The sequence below is a fragment of the Varroa destructor genome, unplaced genomic scaffold, assembly GCF_002443255.2.
Source record: "Varroa destructor unplaced genomic scaffold, Vdes_3.0 BEIS01000003.1, whole genome shotgun sequence".
NCBI lineage: Eukaryota > Metazoa > Arthropoda > Arachnida > Mesostigmata > Varroidae > Varroa > Varroa destructor.
The window spans coordinates 41448410-41470407 of record NW_019211456.1 but is presented as its reverse complement, the minus strand read 5'-3'; the positions used below and the strand labels follow the sequence as shown (position 1 = coordinate 41470407).

The 21998-nt window shown below is 43.7% G+C and overlaps 1 protein-coding gene and 1 long non-coding RNA gene across 12 annotated transcripts in view; one reads left to right on the top strand and one right to left on the bottom strand.

Moving 5' to 3' along the window:
• Positions 1-955: 955 nt before the first annotated feature.
• The window catches only part of LOC111246777 (uncharacterized), a 123093-nt gene continuing 102050 nt past the window's right edge, over positions 956-21998 (bottom strand). For 4 of the 9 annotated variants that reach the window (XR_015322882.1, XM_086982342.1, XM_086982343.1 and 1 more), the window contains one exon: positions 956-2054. Coding sequence is in view for 1 of the 9 variants with exons in the window: in XM_086982340.1 (XP_086838466.1) it covers positions 1961-2054 (94 nt within the window). In the remaining 8 variants the exon portion in view is untranslated. Of the gene's footprint in view, positions 2055-2821; positions 3017-17386; positions 18294-20210; positions 20771-21998 lie in introns of those variants that run through there. The other 5 variants (XR_015322879.1, XM_086982344.1, XR_015322881.1 and 2 more) reach the window with 5 other exon arrangements.
• LOC147756958 (uncharacterized) lies at positions 2053-9090 on the top strand. Of its 3 annotated transcripts, XR_015322890.1 has the most exons (4): positions 2053-2659; positions 3911-4095; positions 7367-7467; positions 7835-9090. It is a non-coding gene; the product is annotated as an uncharacterized LOC147756958 (long non-coding RNA). The 3 variants fall into 3 exon arrangements; XR_015322889.1 differs by lacking the exon at positions 7367-7467; XR_015322888.1 differs by having other exon boundaries at positions 7367-9090.

The following is a 21998-nucleotide window of genomic DNA, read 5'->3' as shown; positions in this document are numbered from 1 at the left end:
TATTGAGGCGGTTGTCGTTAGGTCGAAATGTAAAAACAATACCTCTACAGGTTGGCTTCATTATATAGACCTTTGGTAAAAGTTCGTAGAACGCCTGAATAGAAGAATACATCTAATCGTAAAGATAATAGTTTAACTCTGCATACTGTGCCTCTAGAAGAACCTACCTTGCCTTAAGACCTACCTAGTCGGGCATGTTGCGAGCTGCTGGTTCATAACACTATATTCCGGCAGTTCCATGGATGAACAGACGTTTTGAATGGACCTGCGCTGTTATTTAACTGACACATTATGTTCTGGTTGCGTAAAGTTTATAATAATATAAATTCATCTTAATAAACTGGGTTAGCCAACCTGTGCCGCAGAGATAACGTATCATTTTATTTAATTCATTCCCCTTAAGTTATGAGTACTAACTGTGTCGACGTTTGTAACATAAGCAACCAGATTATATTTGGGCTCACAAATAAACTTTTTGAAACTTGTAGTTAGCTAATTTTGTTCACCGTGTTGGAAATAGCTCAAGTAAGGCTGTTCCACATTGTAGCGAATCTATTTCTGGGCTTCTCTATGCTAACGTCATAAGAAAGTCTATATTGCCTTGCCAAGTAGTTAATTGCATTGAACAGTATAATCTCTATCCGTATGATTTACGCTTCCAAATAGAATGTAAATTATCTGGTAATAATGAGAGCGTGTATGTACGTTTTTAGAATATCATTAACGCAGCAAAACTACCCTGTCAGCCTGCGCGTTTTTAACGTAAATTAGTAAGAAGTCTATATTAGACAATAAATTTCCCAGCTCTATTGGCGTATCTAAATGGCTGCCCGCGGCTGGCTATTGTAAAGAGGAACAGTTAGAGTTCTATATTCTTTATGTCTGCTGTCTTCCTCGTTTCAGTAACCCTTGACCCGCTGCTGCTTCTGGACTATGTTAAATAAATTGCAATAAAAAACGACCGAAACGAGAGTACCCGGTCTGTACGTTCGTTTTTATTATTACACAATTTCTTTATTGCCTTTAATCGGTTTACTACTCAGTAGTAGTTCGGGTGAGGGCTATAGGTAAACAGTTACTTTCTTACACTTTGGCTAAGGATTGTTAACTGCATTCTTATAGGTATGTTATTTTACATATCTCAACAGATCCATCCAGAACTTTATAGTTCTAATAACGTTGTGTGTTGGCTTTTATTTGCTTTTTATCATTATCGCATCATCGTGCGCTATTTGGCTGCTCGGCCTGACAGCCTCTGCATTAAGTCTATCTATCTATCTCATCTATATTCGATTCGCGCTCTCTCTATATCTCTTATGTTCCCTGAATCATTACATATCAATCAGTTGTGTTCGGCCACTCATATGTTTCATTGTTCTCTCCGCATCTTCCTTCGCTATTCATTGCGGTCACTCATGTGTTGTTGTTGTTGTTGTTAATCTCCGCTTTTTGTGGCCTGGCGTTTGCTCTTTGTTGCTACTAGAATCGACGCCGCTGTCGGCGTTAGCAGTGAATGTTCATTTAGCCTCCGCCGCCGCCTTGACGTTCGCATATCGGCCCGTCGGCCTGTCCGTTCGCCTGTCTGTCCTTTCCTCGTCAGGGGGTCAGTCAGTGGGCTCACCTTGGGTTTGTTTACTGCTGTAGCATTGGACGCCTCGTCATCAAGTTGCTGAGACTGCCGTCGCTGGTTCATTTACGTTTTTCCACATCGTCTTCGTTCACCCAGCGTCCCCACCTCTGCCATTGCCACAGCTACTTCTTACTTTTCCATTCTACTTCGAGCGCAACTGCCGTTCGTTCTGTCTATTGTGCTGATTTCTGCGCTTTGGTCCCGATGGTTCTTGTCGTCGACGTGTGCTGCTGCTTCTGCCGCTGCTCTCTGGAGTTGTAAAATGTCGCCGCTATATTTGGCAACAAGGTCTGTCCGTGTTGTTTTGGCCCTCGCCGCCGTTCCTACCGCTCATGTCCACTCTTTATTGGTCCGTATTTTCATCAAGCGCCGCGGGCTAATAATCAGCGCGCAGTCATGGCGGCAGCGGCTGAAACAGCCCCGTCTGGAACCGATGTAGCCGATGTCAATATGTGAGCACGTGCACAATCACAAGTGTTCTGACTCTACCCGTCTCGTTGTTTCGTGTATGTATGTGTGCATGTGCGTGTATTTGTACACTTGATTAGTTGTGTAGCTCTGGCCGCGTCTGCGTACGGATCCCGCTACCCGGGCTGCTACTGATAATTTTAGCCAATCGGCCTATTGCAAACAACGGTATTCTTTTGCTTTTGCTACTGCTTTGACTACTTCAATGCTAACTCTATCGCTAATGCCAACGTTAAACTCCGCAGAGATCGAATAATTTACTACCGTGAGCTGCTAATGCTATGGCAGATGATAAGCGGCCTACGGCAGCCTGCGATTTGATAGCGGCCGCGTAAACTGTGTCGCAATGCTTGAATTTGAAACAAACATACGTAAATACACACACGCACAAAAGGAGAAGACACGAAGCTTGTATATATAGACTTTATTATGGTTAAACTGGATGGTACTCGTTTAATAAACTGGGACAATATTAATAATATCCGCTTGTAATTAATGCACCAAGAAGACTCACCCGAGGTCAAACTCTATTTCCCCACATCGATATTGCGTTCTTAACAGGTAAGCTGTTAGCATCACTGAATTTTAGCGTTTACGAAGCAAATCATCTTGTTCTCTGAGCCGCAAAGTGTTAAATATAAAAAAAAATTGCCCATTGCATTTCTAACGTTAAGTGGCCGCTATCCCCTTTCAAGTCAGCGCCCATATTCTTTATGTACTTACCTTCTGTTACTGTGACATTTTACGCCGGAAAACAGACTAAGTCCGAAGATAACACATCCTGTAACAGCCTACAGTTGCACCATCTGATGTCTGATATTCCGGATTTTTGACATTCATCGCCGATCATTCACTACGTTTCTCATCCAGTAGGCAAACTCTTATCGGCATTGACAAATAGTATTTCCAGGCTGTTACCTGACGTATTGTGAGATATAGAACGACCTGGATATCACTGCTAGCCGATTTGACTAAGTACAAAAAGTCTTCTCGAAGCTGATTACTGGTTTAAGGCTTTGCTGATAACTGGTCAGAATCGCTGACAGGTGTTGAGAAAACGTGACCCATCTAACTTTTACCAGAAACATTTGTAGGCAGCGACCTGAGTGTAGCTTTCGACGCTGAAAATATCTTATAATACAGTATATTTTAGTGTCTGAGAACAACGTGGAGGCGAATGTAAACAGCTTTTCTTAAAAGTTTACACATCCGACAAGCCATAACGAAAAGATAAGAGCGTATCCACATGACCCTGTCTGGTTATACGGCAAATGCTACAAACTTACCAAGCGTTGGAGATTGACTTCCATTAGCCTTATTTGGGGCGTAATGCTGCCGGTAGAAGGAGGCAGTATATACAATACATTTAGTAGCACTTAGTTGATGCCGATCACTGTCATAAAACATATGCCGGCTTCCGAAGCTGTTGTCGAACTAAAACAGCTAAGGCATATCAAGGACTACTGGCCTGAGGGAAAATAACCTTCCCTGACGCAAGGTGCAATCCAAGAATCCAGCTGCATTTAGTAACTTGGCAACATTGGCATGCGACTGCGTTAATCACAGTCGCATGGGGCGTCTTGCGGACGCCCCACTCTGACCTGTCACCGAAGGCCGACACCTGTCCCCTCCAAGATCAACGAATTACATAGAGTAAGTAACTAGTGTAGTCGTGATGATATAGGTAATGGATGAACCAGGTGGTAAGCGAGCGAGATCAGCGAGCAAGCAGTTAGGTAAATCTTTACAAACCAATAGCATCGAAGACGCAGTGAATCTTCTTTGCCTGCTCTTGTGTTTCCTGTCTTTTAGAATTACCGCAGCAACCCGTCCACGTCACACTAACCAAGGGCCACCTGTTTCGTTTTCCAATATAATGCTGCCGTGACAGAAATATACAGAGAGGACCTGTGCCCGCGCCGGTGACACGTTAAGAAGCAGCACGAATATCACAGCCAACGATTGAATCCGTATTGTACTGTGCTGCCGTTCCTGTTGTAAGTATATTGTGACGCCTCTCTAGGTGCCCACCGTATGCAAAGTATAGGGCAAAACAACTCACGGACATAACAGCTCCAGCCATGTTTGTCCGCCTATAAACTGCTAGAAAAAGAAAAGAAATAATTCTGCCAGTATTGCCGCAGCAGAATTCTGCGTCAAGCTGCTTGCTGCGGCTGACCTTTGTGGCCTCTCTGGCTGTCCAGCACAGCATGGTCAGATCATTTAGGGCTGACCAGTGGCTCATTCATGAAGCCCCTATGAGTGCGTTGCCTACTCTACAGGTCGATAACTTATTTCCGCACGGGGTTATCTGCATAATTCTACGCCGCGAAATGCACGATGAGACACGTAGGCAGTCATAGAAGCTATAGAGGCGGCAGTTCACGTCTCACCTATATCGTCTTTCGGAACTACGCGAAGAGCAATTTAGGCAACATGTTTCCTCATGTCTCTACATACGCGACGATGATGATAGCATCGGGAGCGCCGGAAACAGAAGTGACGGCCGATGCGAGTGCGGATTTGCTACACTGCGGCCTTTATGTGGACAACTGTATAAAGCGGCTGCCAACAGCGAACGCTCCCCCTGATGATGGTTGCTTGCTGAGCGGTTGTTGGCACTTGGCGGGCAGTGAATGACATTGACCGGTCGTGGTGGGGTAAACCTATCGAGATAGCAAGAAGCACTTATCTTAGTCGTAAAGAACAACTACTCCATTGATGACCACACAGACGGACCTGGCGAGCGGGACACGGACCCGTACCGAGACGTCGGGCAGTCGAAGGAGCGTAGAGAGGGGGATCACTTATACTGTGAACATATCATAAGCATTTTCATAGGTGGAAATTGCATGAGCGCGTCGATCTGGCTGTAGGTGCGTGGGCGAATCGTGCCCAATCTATGGAGCTCTTATCTTGGACGAAGATGAAAACCACCGGGTGGACCGCAGAATATGATAATGCAAATAACAACGGATTTTGTCCATGTGGTCTGTTTAAGCAGCAGCAATGGGATAGAACCAAGAGGAATAAACATATGTGGTATTCTGGGCTTGCTACATTTGCTCTAAGTGTGGCTGTTCGATGTATTACGTTTGGGTGGACCAGCCCGCTTTTCAAAAGCGATGTCCGTTATATGTGAACATTATAAGGGACGCGCATAAAGATGCAGCGACAACTGAGTCAACCTATTTGTGATATCGCTATCTACTTAAACGAAACGCTACTTTTAACTTAGGACTTAGTTAGGTATCTTGTTTGAGGACTATTCCTACCGGAACTTCAGTGCTTCGCTGTATTTATCACTTATAGTAGTTTATTTGCTCGTTCCAATGTTCCAAAACAATATCGTCTGAATGTCTCTGGGGTAACAATCGTTCAATTCTGTCGTTGGCTATATATCTCTATTCGTATTCAAGATCACCACGTGAATAGGTAGTACCTTTTTCTCGACGTGCGCTTCCGTTAGGGTAATTACCACAATTTGCAAAACTGAGCGTTTCAGCCAATTGTCTAAAAGGTCTCAAATACAATATGAATCTATTTGCTTACGGGGGTAAACGTGACCACACGTCTGTCCATGAATAGGACTTCTATGTTAGGCCTGTTTAGTTCAAGCAGTCATATCATAATAGAGTCTATAGAGCAAACAGGCTTAGCTAAAGCTACGAAAATATTCGCCGTTTTCAGAGCGTTTGTCTTCGGAAACAGTTCAAAGCTCTAGATAATCTATAATATTGATAACTGTCCCGATAACTATCGCGATTCCCCTTTAAACATACTCATTGTTTCCCTTTCGCTTTATCAAATTGCAGCAATAGTCGTCTACTGATATCCGTTCACAGTATCTTATAGTCGCATCTGTTTCTATGGCGGAGCGCTTTTCCCCTTCATTTAAGAGCGAGCATGTAGCAAGACAAAATGTACTATGACTACGTTTGGATCTGTCTATCACTTGCCAATAAGCCGGCAGTCGTATAGAAGCAATATATAAATGGAAATTATTTCCGTTCACCGTTTCCGTTAATAATTGTAGAACTGATTGTCCCACTGACTCTCAAATGATGACCAATGATTAACAAGCCTCTGTTTATGTTACGCCTTACATAGCTTTGTACATTGATTTCTAAGCGAGTTATCAAAAGTTAGAGATATATGGCTATAATAATTTTAGAGATAACGACCCTTTTCAGATGGGAAAACGCACTACTAGTTAAAAACAATGGGTACTTAGGTTCCAATGTCCAAGCTATTAGAACATGTGAGATGTTATCAACGACGGAGACGTTATTACGCCGCATAGGAATTGAGTGAAGATTACTAAAGAAAAATTGTGTTCCTCGCATACCCTCACTGGGCCTCGTGAGTTCTTAGTAACCAATTTCTAGATTGAAAGGATGACACGTTAGAAAATCCCTTTCCATAACGGGTTGTAGCAACAGGGTTTTTTTCGGTATGGGGCACATAGATGATTAAGTCAACAGAACGACTACGCGATTAATGATAATCCCTAGACGACCCATAAAATCTAAACGCTCTCGAATTTTCCCTTTTTGGACAACAAACCTCTAAGTGCAGTGGGCGGTTGAGTCTTCCCAATACGAGCCGCTCAAAGCCACTCTATCTGCCTGTGAGGAACTAGGCATGTGAAGATGTGCCTAACAATTGCTCTATTACGTTATCGATTGGCCACTGATATAAGAATGAAGTGTGATTAATTTTACTCCTTTTAACCTTCCGATCCTTACCTGCTGATGTATTTTATGAAATAATGATGAAAAAGCTGTTTATTGTTAGGCATTGATGAACTGCCATTACTATTGGTCGGAAGGGCTCCATTGTAAATATTTTTTTTTCGTATCGTAGCGTTTATTTTCGAATAGGACCGATGCGAAACGGTTTTGTCACCGCGTAATGCTTCTATGCACATCGAATTTGAATTTGTCAGGTCTGGTAGCAGTGTAGTGGCCTTTCGTTTATTCGTTAGATCGCTAACATAAACAAGCAACGGCTTTGGAGGAGCTCATTGCCTAACAATCCAGGTCACTGTTAAATAACAATTGCTGTGAATATTGATGCTGATGCCTCAGCGGCCAGTTAATAACACAATAGAGCAGTTGTTAGACACATTTTCATATGCCTAGTTCGTCATGTTTTTCACAGCCAGAGAGAGAGAGAGAGAGAGAGCGAGAGAGAGAGAGAGAGAGAGAGAGAGAGAGAGAGGGAGAGAGAGAGAGAGAGGGGCTTTGAATGATTCGTATTTTGCAGATTCAGCCTCTCACTGCACACACGTTGCCGAATGTACAGTGATGGAGAGATCAGACAATGGCGGCGGATCACCGGAGCTTGCCTTCCATATAGACATAAGGGTGAGTTGGGGCTGGCGAGCCGGGCACATTTAGTCTGCTAGCTGAGTTCCTATACAGCATAGCTGGTGAACGGCTAGCGCCTTGTTTTGACTTTAGAATAACGTGCTGCAACGGGCAAAGCGATCTCTCAAACTAATCGACCACCGGCGTATAGCTAGATTAGCAGCCCCTTTGAACCATATAGAAGTCCATATGGCCTCAACACACTGTTGTGTACGCTCCTCTACGGAACGGCCCGTCAGATAGAACTGTGACCTCGTGAGAGTTCTACGAGGAGAGCCTAAATTCCTGCGATGATACAGCCTCAACCGACTTGTTGTCCTTCACGGCGGTTTACGCGATGTATTTATGATTACTTCGATTACAGGTGAGGTTTACGCGTGTCATCTCGCAACAGAATGAACGGCTACTGAACACGATGCAATTGGCCAACGGTGGTAAAATTTAATTGTTTTTCGGTGGATTTTCTCGCACTTTCAAGTGTTTCCTTTCATTTGTAACGACGTACTATAGTTGTGTGACGCCCAACACGCGACGAGGCACTCGCTCGTCGCGTGTTGGGCGGCGGCCACGAACGGAGCCTTTACATGTAACATCGGCGGGATTCGTCTACTGGAAGAGTAAAGAAGATCGACAGATGACCGATAACTAGAAACCGGTTTGGATAAAAACTAATTGAAGCGTCTACACCTAGTATTTTAAACTGATTATCTTGTTCAGGACAAATACGCCGATGTATTAAAGTTAAGCTCATCTGATCCGAAACAAGAAGGGGTTCGGAATAGCTTAACAGAATATCGCCTTCGGGGTAACACGCTTTATTATTAGAATTTCGTAACTACTTTGGGATATAGAAAAGGAGTCGCAAATTTCGGAGCAAGGCAAGAACAATCTATTGATACCGCCTAGATTATAAAACTACGTCGCTTCAAAAATATTACCTATACGTAGATGTATATTATTGTAGTTGACCAACTTCTACCGTTTTTATATGCGCACAGCGTCGACTCGCTTATCTATCTAAGTAAACAGAGACACGCAGAAAGTGGTATAAATTGTATCTAAAAGTGTTTCTCTTCTGCCATTGGATTTAGCTATGAGTTTAAAATTTCTGCGTTGTGGATTATATGATAACAAATAAAAAACACTTTCTTTAGTAGATTCACACAAGTGGCCCTATGAATTCCTTCCAACTCGAAGGGGAGCTAGCAAACATCAAACGCAGAGTTTGCTCTACTAGAAACGATAGGATACGTAACCGGCCAGCCAGTGAATCTTCGCGCTAGAGTTTTATCGAATTTTCAGTTTTTTTTTTCTCTTTTTGCCAGCATCAACAGTAGACCATCAGTGCAGAATCGATGCCCATTATTCTCTGTTGATTTATCATCAAAGCCATCGGCGCCGTTGACATCGTTCCGCAGTTCATTAGGTCTGATGCTGATGGAAATTTACTATATCCTCTTTAACTAGTTATCACTACTTATAGTGAGCGTTTGCCAACAAACATGGCCCGTCTATTTGCCTTATTCTTGTTTCGTCGCTTACATTGCACGTACATTAGTGATGGTCGGATGAAAGGGTGCGATATACTGTTCCTATTCAAACTAGGATATTATTATCATAGCCAGATAGTTATTCATCGTCAGACAGATTGGCCGCCGGCCATACTGTCGTACATCCATCTTCTATATTAGGGTAACGTTGCTTCTCTACAAACAGCGATAACGTTGACGATGTTTTTGACGATCTATGAGGAACGGGTCCTGACTAGCGCCGGTGACCTGCTAGCCGATACCGTGGCGCTCATTGATATAGTAGTCGGTCACTTAAAAATGCGAGCGAAGAACTAGCTAACAGAACTAGTTCGTACTAGTCAGGCCAATCTGGTCAGCCTGAAGAAGGGAAGTAAGGTCGTAACCATCTCGGAAGCCACAAAAGAGAATACTGTCAAACTGAGGCCCGGATGGACAGAACAACGCACAATTGAATTCATGATCTGGATTTACGTGAGGTGCGAAACATTATATCGAGTTCGCTTCGCCTCCGCATTTTCTATCTGCCTTCGTCGTAGACGAGGCGTTAGCAGCCAGCCAATTCACTGAACGTCTCAAAGGAGAGCTAGATTGGGGATGCCCTCGACCAAACTTGACGCGGTACAGGTTGAAATAAAAGCTTGTTGTTGTTGTTCTCCTGAATGACTTTCTACTGTATCAGCTGCCTTTTTCGTCTGTGAGAGTTTGCGTAGTCCTTTTCACTTGTTAAGCTTCGATGGCAGGGAGTGGACACTTTTTGTTCTCTTGTCTCCAGCCAAAAATAGCTTTAAGCTTGAAATGGATAAATCGTTTCATTGGTTCCACCGAATGTTGACCGAACGCGTTGAAGTTATTATAATGACTGTGATATCAGCTTTTTCAAGCCGACAATCTATGTTGCGGTTTCGATACCTGCATGGCTGTCTTCTTGTCGTCTATTACTAACAAACACTTAAGGCTTAGCGCATCGTGATGGTCGCGCGAGAACTAACAATGAAGCTCGCCTCTGTCGAAATCTTCCGTGAACCGGCGATGACGTTAGCTCTGCCGTTGACCACGATTGCTTCTAATGTGTATATATATTTATATGCGTACATTATAGCGTAATTACTAATAGATATATTGACATATATTAGCTCTAGTGCGACGGCAATAGCCAAACATACTGCTATCGATGCCTGTACGTTCTTAACTGATACAGAAGCGCCGATGCTTCTGTTGCTTCCGGCGGGCTCGCTTTCCCGGCCAGTTGGTAACCGGTCACCGGGTTGGCTAGTTCGTTTCGTGGTCCTGTGGCTGTTGGCGAGAACGGATTTCTGCGTCGATATGCTGTTATCATTTGGGCGTACCAGTCGTGCCAGCCCAGCAGCTATATTGGCTCGCCGACATAAGAACAAGTCGGTCTGTGTTTTGTTGATATTTTTCGTCTGCAAAATCTCAACACGCCCGCTGGCGCTTTATTTTTTTTTGCCCGTATTAGCTTATCTTTATCACGTTGTAGGGCTAGCCGGAACGAGCGGGCCAACAGCACGTTAAGCTGCGTCGGCATAGACGACGATAACGCCACAAATAAGTAGGACGACCTTGGCAAATAGTTTCTTAGACGAAAACATTAACTTCCCCTTGTGAACTAACTCAGTAGCTTTTCTAGCGGTCAACAAACGATAGCAGACGCTACAGTCATAGTCAACCTTCCAGCCAACGCTGAACAGGAGCAAATCGGCCGGCCAGATCGCGACGCAGTCGGTTAGGCTGTCCAGTAAACGGTCGGTCGACTTCACTCATCCGTCCACGGCTATACGGGTGGTAGCACTGGCGAAGCAGGTATAACGCACCGACAGACAAAAAGTTGCCAAGGTAGCGCTCACAGTCTGCCGACTTAGCAGCCTAAACAATAGAGACGAGCAGCGAAAAGAACAGCGAGATTCGCTGAATCGTCATAGTCGCAGTACCACGTACATATATTTCTAGATAGCTAGTACAGAATTCAGCATAGCTGCGATAGCCGCCGCCGCCGCCGCCGCCGCCGCCGCCGCCGGCGTCACGCGTAACGTAGACGGACAGACAAATATCGCACGAAAGCAACAATTAAGAGAAACAACATTTTTGCTAGCATAGCGCCAATATATGTGAACGTGAATTATAGAGGGAATATGAACAGCTGGCTTGTCGCTGAGCGCAGATCGTCTGATACTAACGTCACTCACGGAGCTGGTCCTATTTCTTGCTGAGCACATTGTATTCCCTAACGCCTGCAAGACTGATTGACTACACTAAGTATGAAATGCATGATCCTCTAGCTAGCATACTAGAAAGAGTCTTTATTGGTCATCGTATATTATAAAATCTACAAATTTGGAGGACTTTTTGTGTGTACTTCCGCGAAATCCCAATAGGTACATTATTCATCTTTGTAAAGCAAAGCGCACATTGTCAAGCGTCGCTGCGCTGGCCTTTTCAAAAGAGGTGCCAATATATAGTTTATGTGATTCGTTGAGCTTGTTCTCAATAGCAGCAACTGTGTACGATAGCACGATACTTGTAGAGTTCCGGGGGCTAATTTTTGATACGGTTTCTTTTTTGAGCAATGCGATACCGTTCCTATCGTTTCTGCTATTTTCTTCAACAGGCAAAGTTCATATAAAACTAACAAGCAAATAAACATCCAGCTACGAACTCGAACTATAAAAAACATAGTTCCATGCAGTTATTGAGCGAGCTTAGCTACTGAATTGGCAAACAAACGATGGTTTTCCGTCAAAATGATATAGTTATCACATGCTGTTTTTTCAACATGATCATTATATTATTAAGTTCGAATTGCGCTCACCGTACCCGAGGCCGTACTCTGTATTCGTCGTCTGGTGCAGAGTAATGTTTCTGAATTACGCAACGTCCACCGTCGCGAGACAAAGCTAACTAATAGGTCACTTAAAGACACTTTAACTAACAGCGCACCAAAGGGCAAAATTATGCTTCCCATATTCTAATATATATATGTTGAAGACCACTGCAATCTAGAACGGTAACCGTTATCATCGTCATTCCCGGTATACGACGGGAATAGAGGCGCACACAATATTAGCGACTTCTAGCTCTATGGGCTGAGCACCGCTTGTTTGGATGTTGTGCGTGTTATAGTCCTTATTATTGGCTACCTCTAGAATGGTTCGTTACAATGAGACACTGTGTAGGCAGATACATTGCGTTAAGCTGGGAATCGATTTCACATCTGGGAACCAATATTCAATAAAATCGTGCAGACGGAACGGAAGCACGCCTCTCGATGAAGAGGGCGACATAACGATGCTAATGGTCACAACAATCGCCTTAACAACGATATCAACAAAAACGATTATCCAATAAAGTTGATACCTAAGCGTTCCGCCAGGCTGCGCACAGCAAGGCCTTTTATTCGTTACCTCTCATCGTATACTATATTACAAGCTCTCGATGACGCTATTTACTACAGAAGAATTGTCATATTAATAGTCTACAATAACAGAATTGACTGTACGGAAGACGGCATCACGACAACGATACACTTGACAAACAGACGCGTGTAGCGAGTTATTTTGTCATAACCTCTATTTGATGCCCATCTTGCCTTTTTCTCGCGCGAGATGTCGAACATCATTCAAGTATAGCGTCCCTTTTATATAGCGTCCCCAAGTATAGCGAATCGACAATATCCGGTTTGCTATATTTGAAAACTGGTTGTCGACAACAACGACGACGACACCGGTTGTGACTACGATGCCTGCAACGATTATTAACTTTCCCCCTTATAGTTCAGAGCCCGAATTTGTGTGGAGGAAGGGCCGAGCTGAGGGTTTGTTTCGCTCGCTCAAAAAAGGTCGTGTCGTCATGCTGCCTTATTGCTTTCGCTTCTGACACAAGGACAGTGCTGCCGATGCTGGCTTTTGTTGTCTCCGCCACTATTGATTTGGATCCCTCTAATTGACTAGGACTCCGATCGGCGGCGTTTCCCCCTATCAAGCCAAGCAAATTGTGTGCTCCGCCACGATACCATGGATGTTGTGCTAGACCTGACACTGATCTGCTGCCGTGACAATCTATGAACACCGTGAATGCGCTCGTGCTGTAAGAGAAGATCCGTCCGTTGGTGACCTTTCTTCTCTTACTCTTTATCGCTGCTTCGTTATGTCTGTTTCGACGTCGTCTCAGGTCAGCCAGATAGTCGGCCTGTCGTTAGAGGCGCTGGGGAAGGTCTCGCCGAGTCCTACCTTGAACACGGCGCATACATTTCCCCACACAATCTGCTATAGACAACATGATTGTGTAGTTGGTATTTTGCAACAGCATCAAGCATATCTCGTTCGCTGTTTCTGCCGCTGACGCATGGCTGCTGCCACTCACGCTGCTTGTCTTATGGCATCTTATTCCGTTCACCCCCTCTTTGAGCTGTTCTTGGAGCGACAACAAACTATATTCTATGTTCCTCCTTATGCTGCTCTATCAGAGGAGTCATACCTACGTCTCGGCCGTCTGGTAGGATTCCGATCGAGACTTGCGGGCGAATGTCGCTGATCCGAAGACGGACGAGCAGCAGACTAGATGGGAGAATTCCCTGTAGTCGGCCGTGGGGACTGCTGATATCGACTGACTACCTACCACCTGATGTTGGCGCAGTAGCACGGTACCAAATCTTGCTCCTTGGATTTAAAGCGATCGAGTCCTATTTTCGCCGCGTTGATGCTGCTGTCTTCGTCAGGATGTTCATTCATTGGATCATCGTTTAAAGCCAGCGTTCGCTTACTGTCTAACTTGAGTTCTATACAGATCTTGAGATGTAGTAGCAGTGAGTGGTCTTTCTAGCAGCCGCTTTGTGGCTGTCTGGCTATGGCGACTGATCTCTTAAAGTCTCACTCAGGAGCCTACCCACTGCTTTGATCCGGTTTGCGCGTTCACCAGCCATTCGTCGATCTCTCTCGTGCTCTCGCCTGTCTCAATAGCTGCTGTTCGACTGCTAGTGTAGAATCAAACTGAAGCATTGGGGGGCTTCAGGAAAGACTCGTGCAGGAGGGTTTGCTCCTGTTGTGCCTGCCATTGTCGTCATTCTCTATGGGATCTTCTGCGAGATCCTGGCCTATTCCGGACGACTGGGAGCGATCGGTACACAACAGACTATTCAGACTCTCAGTCAGGCGTTGCCTGACCCGTTGATATTGGCTGCGCCTCGACGCTCGTAAAGAACGCAAAAGATAGCAGCACGGAACAAAAGCCACCCCATTCCATTCGAATCCAGTCGTAGACGTGAGAGATAATCACGATTAACGGAATAAGAAAACTGGTCACTATTAATAATAACACAATACAGTAGCATTACCAGGATCACTATCAGAAACAGGATCAGCTACTGGGAGCGAATATGGGCCAAATGACGTAACAGGCCACTTAGACAGCCATATACACACACACGACCACATACTAACCCATTTGTATGTAACCATTTATAAGATAAGCACCTACATTTCCTCCTATCTTACTGCTATTTACAACTGTAGTTTGCTGTTAGAGCAAAATTGTATGGCCAAGTGAACTTGGTAGACTTTATTAGAGCGTTATTATAGAGTTTTCTTTATATAAAGCTTATCTTATTATCTCGCTTTATATTAAAAGCGGCGCGCATTCTCATACACATAATAACACGACATATACACGCGGACATCGACAAATCTAGCCCTGTGTAAGCGAATCACGTGTACTCTGGACCTTTGGCATATAGCAGCCCGCAGACATAGAAAATGAATTCTACCTTAAGCGAAACTGCGGCTCTCATGCCAGGGCCTGAGTGGCTTGCTTCTGTATAGCCTTATGTATGACCATTAGGTTTTGCTATTTACATATGTCATTGCAGCATGTGAAAACGCTTGAAAAAGCTCGTCCTCGTTTGTCTGTCGTATGCAATAGTAGAGATGTACTGTGAAGCATAAAAAATGGCTGCATCTCTTAATGGCTGTTCTCTGCCGCCGAGCACTCTGTGCTGAAAAAGCGTAATCCGGTTCAACTGTGATTTTTACTATTATATCGGTCAAACACGGCCTCTGATTGGCAGTACAATACAATGATGACGTAAAAGAAGATCCCTGCCGAGAATTTCTATGTATTTTACCTAGGTGTATGTGTATTTCTTTGTGTTCAACTTTAATATGGGGCAGACCGAATAAATTGGTAAACCCGTTTGAGGTAATAATACAGGCTAGATTATACCGAATCAGAGTAAATAGAACAATTTTGTTATCTGCAAGCAATAACACAATTGAAAGGTAGCGTAATCGATTTTCTTCTTCGTTACTGGTAAAGATAGCTTTTTGCGGATGAAACCACAATTCGGTCTGCAGTCGGTGCTTCGTCGAACGAAATTAACCGTTTCATCATCGACACGGTGAGGACAACGTAGCTATAGTGGCTGTTCTGGGACACCAAAAACAGCAGTTCGCGAGCCAACGAAATATGACCATAAAAGAAACAAACTTTGGCGTGTTTCCCGTTAGCAGAAACATTGTCAGCGTCTGCACGATCTTAAGGCCACCGGTTGCCTCTTTTGCTCCTTCTATTGCTGTCTTCATGGCGGCGGCACCACTTCTTCTCTGGATGAGGAGTCTTTTCTAGTTATAAATTTTCCCTATCATAAATAAGAAGGCAATCGTCAAATAAATCACACGCGCGCAGCCGCACAACGGCAACGCCGCTAGTACTGGCATTCAACAGCTGCCGCAGTGGTGGCCCTGTCTATTTTGTGCAAGACTGGTGGAAGAAACAAATAGTTGAATCATCGGGGGTGATCTCGAAGACACCCAGTAACGGCAACGAGGACGACACATTGGCTGAACAAAAAAAAATCGCCAAGGTAAACGGTTAGCTCTGCTGGCGATGATGATACCGTGCGAGTGCCAGTGGATATCAAAAGAGCCGAACAGCGGCTTCTAAGACATGCTGAAGTGTCCCATCTGGAGTAGTGAAGCCGTTCATGGACGACGAGAGAGAGAACGCCAAGGTCCTTGTCCGAGGAAGGGTAGCTAGCACATCGCCTCTATTTTCAGGGCGTAGCAGCAAAGACATTAGGGCTGTGCAGCCCGCAATCGAGCGGCCGCTTCATGTCCTACTAAATGACTTCATAAATCAGCCATTGCTAGCGCCGTTGCTGTCTGGATCGAGATCGCTTTTGCCTTTCGTGCCCAACAAAACTCACGCCGAGAGACCGGTAGAGGAACTAACACGGAAGAGAGACGGTGCGACAGGCACTAATCGTCCTTAAGCATATGCAATTGTTTGCAGATGTGTGTTTAAACGAGTGAACATGTGTCGCTTAAATGCTAGCGGAACCTGTAGTGAAAAGGAACAATGCTAGTGTCTTATCTTGATGCACTGAAACGTTGTAATGCTCTACAAAAAAATATAGTAGTAATTAGAAATGTAGAACACGCTTACTTGCGATCTGCTGAAACCGGCCTCGGACTGTTCTATACAGTTAAAGGTATCGATCTATGACATAAAGTTCTCGAACTTTAATACTTAGTTGCGATCCATGTCTCGTTTAAATAGCTTCGCCATTTTTGAAGATCACCTGCGCGAAGTGACGTCGCTACTACGAGTAGCGGCGGCGACGACGACGTTAAACATGGACGTCGAAATCAAAAAAGGAATCCTAGGAATCACTACCAGCGTTCAGCTTCGTGGCCATGTGCGAAGCTGTTAAAGAACCAAAGTACAACCGGAAGAAAGGAAGCCTTTTAATACTACTCAGTCAACACAGATTCTCCGACAGGCAGGCCTAGGCCTCGGCCTCGGCCTGTATGATTAGCCGACCTTCGCTTGTGAACTGCCCGAGCCGAAGCCGGCAGTATTATTTTCGGCCGCCGCCGCTGTTGCTTCTGCATCCGCTGGCCATATGTTGTTGTTTGGCAAATTCTTTTGCCTATTAGATAGGCAGACAGGACGGCAAACAGGGGTTACGTCTGTTGAAGCTTTAGGCGGATGTTGCATCAACGGTGTGGCACACGCCTTTACGAGCATAGGAGCCACTTCACTGGAATTATTCTAACTTCGTCCCTCCCCCACACGTTCAACGTAAGTGGCACATTTTTGCGACGCGAATGTTAAGGCGACTAAAGCGTTTACTGTACGACCTTTCATTCCTGTAAAAAGCATTGAGATGCTGTGGGGAAGGAAACAGAAGTATGCGTTACTGAAGCTCTCATATATCTATTCTGTTTCTGTTGCTCGTATACAGGCACGGAGAGGTGAAGTCTTGTGGAACTGCCTGCCACACAACTGTTGGGGCCGTTACAATAAACTTTCCTCTAAAATTACCAGGAATTGATGTCATGTTAGGGTCTCGTTAGACTAGCGCTTCCATATACCTCAACGAGTGCTGTGGTTCAAACTAAAAGTGTGGACTTTCGAGTCACATCTATAGTCGCCGTGTCCGGCACACCAGAACGCCTGCTGTTTCGACTGATCAGAGGAAGATCGGTTGCTGAAGACAGAGGAGTCACGACCATGAGCACGACCCTGACAGCGACGAAAAACAACACAACGAAATGAGAATGGGGTTGACGCGAAGCGTCACTGAGAAATAACGGGTAGAGCTAAAAATCAAGAAGAAACGGTAACTTGGACCCTGGCTACGGTTTTGCAATTAAGTAACTTTCGATGCGCATGCGTGTGAGTCTAGCATATTCTAGTATTTAACTTTTTTATAATTGTGATTATATAGATCCAATACGTTATGCTAATGGGTGCCATATATATATTACTAATTGGGGATGTTGCTATTGTCAAATGTAAAAAGGTATTATATCTATGTTTCTATAAAACTCCTTGAGTGCATCGAGGACTAAAATTTGGCCATGCAAGCACCTGCTTGCAAACAGCAGAAGATTCAGTTGTAGCCAAGATTTATATTCCAAGATGTACTACGCAAGCCAATTTCTTTATTAGAAACGAGATAATTAGCGAGTAGTTTCGATTCGTTTGAACTATACTTTACGCATAGAAAAAAAGGTACAAACAATGATAGTAGCACACGAGCCTTAAGTTGATAGAGCGAATAGAAGTGGATCATTTGTTTAGCGATGCCTAGAATGTGGGTGCTTCGATATTAGACACCCCCTTAGATATGCAAGTCGTCTGGGCCTAGCTGCTGCCAAAGCATCTAGCCAGGACCCCTATGATGATTTTTCCGATAATGATTCTTGTGGCAAATCCTGAACGTTGTTTAGAGGAGCTTTTCGATAGTAACTTTGCTATGCCCGTGAGTAATTTCAGCTGAAAATCAGAGCAGACATTGCAGTACATTTTATTATAGGACAGTATTATACGATATATTATCGCCTATTTATCTCTTAGATTCGTAGTATTTTGATAACGCTCTAATAACTAATATTAGGGACTGCATTCGGCGTTCTATCAATAGACTGAAAGCAGAGTGACGAGTGAATACGAATGTATCGTGTACCCATCCAATACGGAACGTTACAAGGAAGGACAGCTACATTCTATGGCTTCACATGAAGGTAAATAGACTAAATTTAGTGAACAATAGTACATTACGTTAATGTGAGACTGCTTTCCCGTAACGTTCTAGCCAACTAGAAGCTAATCTGGCCCCGAATCTGTGACCACACTTTGTCGCATGATATTGTGGCTCTTCATAATCGCTGAACGGTATAAAGATGTTTGATTATCAACATAGTATAGCTGGACGGACAGTTTCCTTCGAAAGTAAGTTACAATACGTAATATGCGTTTTAGAAGAGCGACATAATGCCAGCCAGCGAGCATTCAGTTCCACATGAGCAACAAATGAAGCAAGTTAGCTAGCAAATTACCGGAACCTATGCTCAAAGGGTAATTTCTGACATTGTATACCATCTTGACAGCAGGAGTGGAGGGAAAAGTGCACTGGGCTGTTGTTGTATATGGCTGCCACCATAATCGATACAAGCAGCCAAACAATTAACTGTTTGCTAATAAAGAGGCAAGCATCACTGTAAACAGGTGTTGACCCTCGCGATGAAGCGAATACGACAATGACGCCAGTCCCCTCAGACAAAGGTTCCCTAGCACAGATCATGAGCCGCCTAAAAAGAATGGAGCTATGACATTGTTATTACACGATCGGGCCTGCTGTCGCATAGGAAGAACAGACACGAGCAGACTAATTTGATGAGGCAAATCTTGCCTTGCGTAACAAGGAGATGAGAGATCCGGTAAATAGGTACTTTTCAACGTGCGGTAAGGCTAGCTAAAAATTAAGCTTTGTTTATGCGTTCCCATAGATTGTTTTTGAGCGTTCAGTTTCAGCTCGGCTATAACCACTGGTCTCTACTTTTTCAACATACAACTTTCCGCTTGAGAAGCAAACTTCACCCAGCTTAACTTCTACTGAATCCTACCAAATCTTGTTAATATATCCTCATCGCGTTTTGTGACATGAAAAATTATTTGAGAGTTGCACAGCTCGTATTGGGTACCAAGGGATGTCCTGGTTTAATCAATTGCGCGCAACCTGGCGTGAAATGCATGTCACAGAAGAATCCATGGTTGGACGAATCGGTGTTAATTTGGGAGTGTTTTAGAGAACCGCGTGCAGCTCAAAAACGTGCTGCACGGCATGTAATAGCACATTCACTTAGGGCACATCGTTTGTTAGCCCAAAAGCTGTAATGAATAATCATTGTTGCACTCTAAGGTCTCAGGCTGGACCGCGAGCTTGGTTAGGCACACTTCATACGTTTCGTAATAATATCCAAAGCGGCGCTAGAACCGGAGGTCGTGCAGCGCTCAAAGCCAAAGGTAGGGCAAAAAATGCTTACGCGACAAGGAAGACTAAATAAAGCGATTTTGTTCAAAATTGTTTTGTCGTGGCGCCTGGAAGCTTACATGCAGCTTAACAGTGAGACTTTAGACAATTTCACTTTTGTCATTTAAACTTTGCCCCACCAGATCAGTAGGTAACGGGTTCCATTTGTATTTTTCAAAGCAACTTAACAAAGATAATTTCGTCTAACAAACATGAAGCTGCGTTGGACGTTCAACCAATACGATATAGATGTCCGACGGACCTGACCGACGCGCCCTCAATGAGACTAAAATATGCGCTTCTGACCAAAGGGGGTCAATTGTGAACTTTAAATTTAAAGAGGGTCATACGTTCAAGATTATTGAAAAAAAAACCCACAATGAGAGTCGAAAGATTTTTTTATAGTATCTCTTTAAAGCTCAACTAAAATAGAACCGCTCGACACGATAATTAAACCTATACCTTTGCATAAACTAAATTTCAATGGCCTACTGCTTTTTTTTACAAATGCTTTATATATGTATGCGTATATATATAAATCGCATATATATAAAATTACTGTGAATATTAGGATGTTGCTGTTGTTATTCTAATGGTGCATTGTTTCACGTTTGAACCATATATAACGGTTACAGATATAAGCTGCCTGTTGTTTATTACGTTTTCCTGCCGCTTCTTATTGCTAATTTGGGTCGAGAGTCAGATCAGACCTTTGTCGTTCCTCGTAACTTCGCTTTCTAATTGTCTCCGTAGTATTGGCTTTCTTGATACAATTATTTCCATAGGTTTATAGACACGATTGTCAAAATAAGCCTTATACTCGCCGATGAGATACATCATAAAGCAGATGCAGGTGCATAAATGTATAACGTATATGTACAAAAGGGGATCTCTCAGCTTCCGAAAAGGCGCGCTTGTTCCGTCTATCCCTACTCGAATCCTGTAAGCATTGAGGAGAGATGGATAAGTAATCACGATGAGATGAGATATAATTACGATAATTTATAAGTAAAGAAGAAATGCGCAGGCGCTAGAAGGAGGAAACCTTGAGCGTACTACGTGCGAGTATCCTTTGTGTTTCGAGTTTTACGTCCGGTATCGCCATTAGACATTCCACGAGATAGACGACCGGCCGGCTGGCTGGCTGGCTGGCTGGCTGGCTGGCTGGCTCCTAGCACAAAACGTGTGAGCAGTGTCCAAGATAATATAATCGGTCTCTAATAGAGGGAATACTGATGGCTGCGTTAGTGGGCGAAGCTCGAATGCAGTGATCACTGCGGTGTCGTCTAACATCTGCTAGAACATACATATCTCAGTAGAGTAAGGAAAAAAATCTATCTTCACAAAAGCAGTGGCTTTCCCTCAATAAGTTCGTAGTACATACGTATAGTCTTAATATTGACGCTGTGATTTTTGCTCGTCCCAGGCCTGTTACCTTCAAAGTATGGCTAGCAAGTAACTCAACTAAATGTGTGTTCGTTCTATCGGATTGTATGCGGACGTGATTAGCTATCCATATAGTGATTGCGCACCGTAGCCACAGGACAAAGGTCGTTTTTTCGATATAGTCAAGCGTTTCAGGTCACGCACCATGCTAACCAGTGTTTTGACAAAGCTTACCAAAACACTGCACAGCTAGTGATATAGATTCAATTAGAGGTACAGACCTTTACTATTAGTCATCCTAAAGATGATGTTTTTAAAAAAAAAATTACAACACGGAATTATTCTTACGACATTGTGTCTCTAATAGCGTTTGTTGTCCTTGGCATTAAACAACGCGTCGTATCCCGCTTTCAGTATTTGATTCACTCCTCTTGCGTCCTAAGTTTACACACAAATCACGTAAGTTATCTTCTACGACTTAAGCTAAATTGACTATTTAAATAAGCGTTCCATTAAGGTGAATGGGTAGCGTATAGTAAGTTGGTTATTAAACACCCAAATACGGAATCTATTTCATAGAGAATTGTTCAGATCAGATGAACTGTACAATCGTAGGCTAGCTAAGAACAGCGAAAATTCGCAGGTTTAATTATAATTTGATTTATCAGATTTGGTCATTTATACGTTACACTGAAACATTAGCTCTATTTTCTAATATATCTTGCTTTTTGCTCCGCAGTGTGTTAGATTTTGCTTGTTTTTTTTCTATAAAATCTATACAA